The 8233-nt window shown below is 47.7% G+C and overlaps 1 protein-coding gene across 1 annotated transcript in view; it reads right to left on the bottom strand.

The window, feature by feature from the left end:
• Positions 1-8233, bottom strand: part of SGIP1 (SH3 domain GRB2 like endophilin interacting protein 1) — a 97839-nt gene that overhangs the window by 87674 nt on the left and 1932 nt on the right. Inside the window, 2 exon segments of the mRNA XM_025212869.1 lie at positions 3686-3742; positions 5443-5520. Coding sequence (XP_025068654.1) covers positions 3686-3742; positions 5443-5520 — 135 coding nt within the window.

The following is an 8233-nucleotide window of genomic DNA, read 5'->3' as shown; positions in this document are numbered from 1 at the left end:
ATCACCTCTCTGGACCGGCTTGAGATGCACCTTTGGGTGCATGACAAGGTGCAGTTGGCTTTGCTGGCTGCGGTCTGGCATTGGTGGCTCATGTTCATCTTGGAGTCAGTAATGACTCCAAGATCCCTTTCCGCCTCTGTGCTCACAAGGGAGGAGCTCCCCAGCTTGTATGTATGCTGTGGATTCTTTCTCCCCAGGTGCAGCACCCTGCATTTATCCACATTGAAGCCCACCCTATTATCATCCACCCACTTCTGTAGTCTGTCTAAGTCTGATTGCAGCCTCTCTCTCCCTTCGAGCGTGCCTACCTCTCCCCACATCTTGGTGTCATCAGCAAACTTGGACAACGTGTTTTCCACCCCCTCGTCCAAGTCTCTGATGAAGATGTTGAACTGTGTAGGCCCCAGGACCAAGCCCTGGGGGACCCCACTATTCACATCCCACCAGGTCGAGTACGACTCTGTTCGCCACCACTCTCTAGGTGTGCTCCATCAGCCAATTTCTGACCCATCCAACTGTGTAGGCATCAATGCCACAGTTGCTCAATTTATTAATGAGAATGGGGTGAGAGACAGTGTCAAAGGCCTTCTTAAAGTCCAGAAGGACTACGTTCACGGTGACACCATCATCCAGGGATTTAGTTACTTGGTCATAAAAGGCCATCAGGCTGGTCTGGCAGGATCTGCCTTTGATGAACCCATGTTGATTTCCCCTGGGCATGATCTCCCCTGCCGGCCCCTCACAGATGTGCTCCTTGATAATCGTTTCAAGGATTTTCCTCAAGACCGATGTGAGGCTTATGGGCCTATAGTTTGCTGGGTCCTCTTCTCTCCCTTTCTTATAAGTGGGGACCACATTAGCTAGTTTCCAATCTCCGGGCACCTGGCCCATGGACCACGATCACTTGTACAGCCGGGCCAAGGGCACAGCAATGACCCCTGCCAGCTCTCTCAACACCCATGTTGTTTTAGTCTAGTAATGACAGTCATTTCCAAGTATGTTTGTTGAATGAAAAATGGAGGCCAAGTACAGACATTATACTTCTTCTGGTTTAGGTAACTGGAAACCTGTCTATACTCGTATCAAAACTGAAGTTCAGGGCGCATAGACCAGTTTCAAAATGGCAGACCCTGATCCAAGATAGACCTGGATCCATGTAGTATCAGACTTATTCGAGTTAGGTTGGACCAGGCTATTGAATGTCAGTGCCAGGTCTGCTCATGAATCAAGGTAGGTTGCAATCTGCCAATATCCCACAGACCTTTGCAAGATCTCCTGATCCCATCCCCCCACCCACAAGGAGCCGTCTGTCTGTCAGCAACAGGCAAGACAGAAATGGGGGGGGGGGAGGAAGGGGAAGTTGGCTCATGAGCTGCTGCAGGAGGTGGTGACAGCTGTGCACCCCATGTTCCTGGCCTGAGTCTGGTGGGGTACAGAGTACTCCCATCCAGTGCTGAATTCCTGGATGAACCTGCTTCTCTGTAGCTGCAGGGACATGACTGCCCACCCCACCCATTTTCCAGAACTGGAGCCCCACACCTGCAGAGAAGCAGCTTCAGCCAGGAATTTGGTGCTGACCCTGGGAGAAAAATCCTGTGAGCCCTTCCTGGAGCTGCTGCGGTGCAGGGTCCAGATTTCATAGACATTAGGGCTGGAAGGGACCTCGGAAGATCACGAGTCCAGCCCCCTGCCCAAAAGGCAGGAAGTCAGCTGGGGTCATAGGATCCTAGCAAGATAAGCATCCAGTTTGCTCTTGAAGGTGTTCAATGTAGGCGCTTGAACCACCTCCAGTGGCAGGCTGTTCCAGACCTTGGGGGCTCGGACAGTAAAGGAATTCTTCCTTATGTCCAGCCTGAAACGGTCTTGTAGTAGTTTATGACCGTTTGACCTAGTCGTCATCCCTAGGGGCGCTCTGGTGAACAAACGTTCCCCCAGATACTGGTGGTCACCCCTGATAAACTTATAGGTGGCCATCAGATCACCCCTGAGCCTGCGCTTTTCCAGGCTAAAGAGCCTCAGGGCTCTCAGCCTGTCATCGTAGGGTCTGCTTCCCTGACCTCTGATCATGCGCGTGGCTCTTCTCTGGACTCTCTCAAGCTTCTCCACATCCTTTTTGAATTGTGGAGCCCAAAACTGGACGCAGTACTCCAGCTGCGGCCTCACCAAGGCCGAGTACAAGGGGAGAATGACGTCCCGGGATTTGCTTGAGAAGCATCTATGGATGCAAGCCAGCGTTTTGGTCGCTTTACTAGCAGCAGCATTGCATTGCAGGCTCATGTTCATCTTGTGGTCAATGATGACCCCCAAGTCTCTTTCTTCCATAGTGCTAGCCAACATAGCACTGCCAAGCCTATAAGGATGCTGCGGGTTTTTTTTCCCCAAGGTGGAGAACCTTGCATTTATCGGCGTTGAACACCAAAATTGTTCCTGCCTTGTCTCGAGCCCTAGGACCCTGTGCTGCAGCGGCTCCTGGAAGGGCTCACAGGATTTTGCCCCCTTGGAGCCAGTGCCAAATTTCTGGCTGAAGTCGCTTCTCCTCAGCTACAGGGAGAAGCCTGCATCCTCAGAGAAGTGGCTTCAGCCAGGAATTTGGTGCTGGCTCCTGGGTCGGGGAGGGGGGAATCCTGTGAGCCTTCCTGGAGCTACTGCAGTGCAGGGTCCTGGGGCAGAAACACTCCAGACCCTGCACTGCAATGTCTCGTCTGGGCTCACGGGATCCCCCCCAGAACCAGATCCGAATTCTTGGCTGAAGCTGCTTCTCTGTGCATGCGGGACTCCAGTTCCTGGGTGGGGGGTACAAACATACTCCTGCAGCTGCAGAGAAGCTGTTTCAGCTCAGGATTCAGTGCAGCTCTGAGGGGAAAAATCCTGTGAGCCTTTCCCAAAGACGCGGCAGCACAGGGTCCCCGGGGCCTGGGACACAGCAGGGACACTGTGTCCCACTGCCCGGGAATGCAGGGCGCACCACTGACACCACCTCCCTGAGGCAGCTTGTGAGCTCCACTCCCCAACCCCCATCCTCATCTCTGTCCTGCCTCGGGTGGACCCCTGCCCCCACCCTTGACAAAGCCCAGGGACCCCCATGCTGCTGAGGAGGTCGAGTACTCCTTCCTCCACTGGCTGCCTGCAGCCACGTGACAAATGACAGGGCAGCAGAGGAGGCACGTGCCTGACAGCCAAATCAGGGATTGTGCAGGCATTTGGCCGCATTTGGCTACCTTCAGTAATGCCTGGCCTGCTCGGAGGCATGTGGGAGTGCCGTCAGATTTCTGGCCTCAGCCAGTACAGGCTTCTGCCCATGTTCCCCAACCAAAGAGTGAACATCAGCTCTGTTCATTAATGGTCCAATATACACAGCTTAGAGAAATCTGCACTGGTTGGATCAATTCTGCCCCAGGCTTTTTGATGGTCTCTACTTATCCTGAGTGCTTACAGAGCTGCATGGTAACATTTGAACCTAGCTATGGGTGTAAAGGCTTCATGAGATCTCCATTCTTAAGTGGAGACAATGAAATGACAATAAGGCTGTTGAATATGAAGTGTGAACACTGACTGGGGTATCTGAAAACAGTCTCATCTACCCAAGGGAGATAAACCTGAAGCTTACAAAAGGTATACCCCATTCCCTTATCGCACAGTACTGCAAGTCTATTATGTAAGGAAGGAAAGTCATTTGGATACTTACATATCGGTCCCAGTCAATCTCTGCGTAAAATCCATTTGGAGCTCCATTAGTTTTCTTCTGTAATACATTTGTAAGCAAAGTTAACATTAAAGAACCAAGAACATCAGAGCATGTCTGTATCTGGTGGGAGCTACTGAAATCTGTCATGTTAGGGCAGATTAGAAAACCTAAACAGGGCTGTTTAACAAGGTTGGATTACCATGATGATTTTATACAATGCAACAGTTGTGTCATACGAATGACAAAGCTTTCTGTTCAAATAACGTAAAACTGATTTACATACACGTAAGGCAGTTCAAAATTCACAGTTCAACAAATGCTTTGCCTTTCCGTTTGATCTTCCACACCACTGTTTTAATGAACTTTGCAAACATTTGTTAACTGAAACCTACACCACTCCTGTGAATAAGGGAAGCAACAATGATTAATTCACTTGGGTGAGTTGAAGCACACAAACTCCTTTGCATTGATATAGTGCTGCCAAGTACTGCACAACGACATGCAAACCACTGTTGCTTATTGGAGTATAAACATCTCTCTCACTGCAGCACATGAAGGATTTGTTATTTTTTGAGGCAGACAGGGTTTTTTGGGTTTTTTTGTTAAAAGGATTGCACCTGTAGGGGTAGAAAGGGACATTGAAGCACAAGAGTTAAGACACTGTGCTTCAGCTTGGGTGACACAAGGGATGAAAATACCCTCCTTGCTTAGTCCACCTTTGCTATTTCAGTCTCTCCTAGGAGTTACAGGGCATGCCAGCAAGCACCATTGTTTTTCTGCAGAAACAGAAATTGCTTTCTTACAAGAATTAAAATTATATTCACTGCAGAAAAGGTGCTAAAATGGTGCAGCAAACAAATGAGTGATTTTTTTCTACTCAATGTCAGAGGATGAAAGAGGTTCAATTTGATCTAGAACCAAATTCTCTTATTGCTAGAAATCAAAATAAATAAATAAATAAATAAATAAATAGTCCTTGTCATTAATCACTTATTTAGCAGCCTTTATACTCTCTCAGTAAACTGGAATTCTTAAGTTATAAAACTTTAACCCAACAAGTTTGTAAGAAACATTAACGTACTTTTTAATATGATAGAGTAGCTGAACTCCATGACCATGTTCAAACAGGAATTACTCCACATTATTTATAGTACAACGGTAAGGCTTATTTTAAAAAGTGGCAACATCTCTCTTCTTCACCATAACACAAAAATGCTTATGCAGTCTTATGGCATACCACATACCTTCAGAAAATGAATCAATTTTCAGATCAACAAACTATTTATCAGTTTAAAAGTGGTCACACTAAATACATTTATCCATGGTAAAAAACATCAGGCAACGGTTTGAGCATTGAAAATGGATGAACTTCTAATGTAGATACCCATTACAAAAGAAATGTTCAAACTTGGGCTTATAACCCAATTTCCATTTGTTACTAAAAGCTAGCTGGGAGGCAGCCCCCACACTGAAGCACACAATTTTCCTAGCCAGCCCCATCACCGTCTACACATGCACTGTGGCGGTGTACATTATTCTTCCATAGTATAGTACTTGAGTCTGGCAGTACCATCCTATGGCAGAGTTAATTAGTTCACTCCAGCTAGCACCACGCAGGTAGACAGTGCCATTTTACTGAAGAGCTAAGTAGTCAGCTCCGCAATAAACGTCTCCTGTAGATGCACCCACTGCTTGTGTGTGCGTGTTTCTTTTGCTTTAAACAAATGGAAGCTTAAAACTGAGATCCGTTTTCTTACCGAAACTTTTTTTCCTCCTTCACACGCACACTCTGGTTTGTTATTGGAAGGTAGCTCATAAGGATGAGGGCTGGGTGGCTGGAATGGATTTTGTTTTTGTAGAAAAAATGTTAAAATATGGGGTGTTTTTAAACACAAAAAAATTACATGGAGTTAGCATACATACTATACAGGTTAAAAAAAAAAAAAAAGAAAATTTGGTTCCCTTAGACAAAATAAATCTTGGTTTGGGACACATAAAAGGCTCTATTCAGCAGGTAGGAGAACTGGTGGTTACTGAATGAAAGGTCATTATACTTTGTACCTTAGGATACTGCAGCTCCCATTCTTGCTTTAGTGAGCATTAAAAGAGTCTCAGCTTCACATACTTTATTCTGTAATATCCCATCTGCATTGTCTGATGGATGACTTCCCCCTCTATTTCTGATCATACAGGCTACCTGCCATCCCATTTCTTTGGTGATCATAGGCCCTTTACTTTAAGCCTTAAGCTTCCCGCATGCTCAGTGGTTTTGTCATACAAAGTATAAACTGATTGCTACTACTTTTGCATCCTGGATAGTGCAAAACTACTGGCTTAAAAGGGGAAAAAGATTTGAAAGGCCAAAAATATAAGACTTATTAGATAGAATATCTGAGCTCAGCCAAACGTCCATGGTTCAGAACAGTGGTGCTCAACCCATCCAGCCTGGTGGGGCTAGATAAGTGCAGCAAAGCCAGCCCATGAGCCAGATCCTGTGCAGTGGCAATGGGAAGAGTGGATTCTTGGATGTGATCTGGCATGACCCCACCTGCTGGATCCGTGACCCCACTCACCAGGACAATCTGGAGTGCAGAGCCATGTAATCCAGACTGTGGGGTTCCCCTCAGGTCTGTAAAGTTGGTAGTGGGAAAGCAGTGGCAGTATTAATTGTTGTGGCTCTGGGAGCAACAAACAATGCTACTTCTCTGCTGCCAAATTTCCACACTCACAGGGAGCCGCCTCAGGTCAGATGACACAGCTCCCTGGGCCAGAGGTTGAGGACCTAGTTTAGAAATATTTCAATCTTCTTGTAGTCCAGATGAGTGCTCTGTTGCCACCCCAGCTCATACCTCCCAATAGAATGAAAACTGCAACACCAGCGACTTGTTACCAGATTCTCCTTCCCCCCACAATGTTTTTGTTTGAGCAGCAATCCACTGTGACAATTTTGAGGTCTGATCATAGTGTAGCTGAAGTCAATGGATAGTTTTGATGCTGTCTTCATTAGGAGCAGGGCTGGACTTTTTGGTCTAATACATCATTCTTACTGCTAGGCTCCATGAAAAGAGGACATCCCTCGCAGTTCTTTGCTGCTTCAAGAGGTGCAGTGTGGTTATGTCTGTGTATGTGACATGAAGATGACAGACAGAATGCTCCACCCCAGATATCGGAGCCTCTGGGTAAGTTAGTCACATTCATATGGGATCTTTAGCTAGGTACAGACATTGCATGCAAACCACTTTAAGTGATCAGAAACCAGTCTAAACCTGTAGTAAAACAGAAATTCAGTACATGCAGACTAGTTTCTTAATGGCAGAACCTGGTCTAAGATAGACCTAGATGGATGCAGTATTAGACTTAGTCGGTTTAGGTTAGAGCAGTATATTGAACTTCTGTCCCAGGTCCTGTAGAGAATTGCCTTAGTTTGCTGTCCTCTGGCATCCCAAGCACCCCACAGGGCAATGTGCTAGCCTCAGCTGGTGCTTATCTGGTCTGGGTGAGCTCCAGGTCAGTCCTGCCCTGCCCCAGTGCTGTCACAGACAGGAGACAGAAAAGCCTTTGCCTCCTGCCTGAGAAGCTGGGGGGTGGGAGAAGGGGAACTGAGTCCCCCATGCATGGCCCAAGCCCCGAGCCAGCAGAGCGTAGTGGTGGTTGGGGAGGAGGTGACCCTCATGGCAGGATCTCCATTCCCCCGCCTGACCCTTCCGACAGCTGCAGGCAGGAGGCACAGCTCACAGCTGTGCATCTGTCCACTGTGCTGGGAACCAGGGGTGGGGAGAAAGGGAGCAGAGTCCCCCACGACATGGATCTGGCCTTTCACTTTCCAAACCTAAGCCACCAAGTTTGTGGGGGGGGGCAGGGGGGATCTGCATGGCAAAAGGCTCTGCTCCCCACCCTTGATTTCTAGCACAGCAGACAGACATGCAGCCCTGGTCCTCTGCAGCCCTGAGCTAGCATAGCTGGGGGGCCCATAAAGCAAGGGGCTCCATTCCCTCACACCCCCACCAGCCACCACTGACAGTGGAAGGGGGGCTGCGCTGGGCTGAACTGGCCAATCAATCAAGGATTGCCAGCTGCTTAGCTGGGCTTGAAATTTTCCAGCAGCCTGCTGGGAGGTGTGGGAGAGCGCCCCTCGTCTGCTGGCTACTTCTGTGCCCTCCTCCACACCTGCAAAGGGCAAATGCAAGTTCTGTTTGCTCCCAAACTAATCTAGGGTGCTTAGATTTGCAGAATCTTTCACAGCTTTTTCTAATCTCAGGCTTTTTGAACTTTTGTACCTAGCCTTAGAGAGAGGAGAGGGAGAAAAAAAAAAAAGATGAAAGAGGGAGTATTGAATGCAGGAAAGAGATAAAGCAAAACTTCTGTTTCAGCTGGCACAGAAAACAGAAGAATGAGTCTGAGAACCACAGGGCAGAGAGCAGAGGACAGGAAGAAGAGTCCAAAGGAGTTGAGAGAAAAAAGGAATGGGAGAATAAGAGAGGGTTAAAGGCTAAGGAAAGATCTGTACATTTCATGCATCTGGAAAGCTACATTTCCCTCCCTTCCTGC

Source organism: Alligator sinensis, unplaced genomic scaffold, assembly GCF_000455745.1.
Source record: "Alligator sinensis unplaced genomic scaffold, ASM45574v1 scaffold1339_1, whole genome shotgun sequence".
NCBI classification, from domain to species: Eukaryota; Metazoa; Chordata; order Crocodylia; family Alligatoridae; genus Alligator; species Alligator sinensis.
Note: the sequence above shows the minus strand (reverse complement) of the source record. Positions and strands in the feature narration are given on the sequence as shown.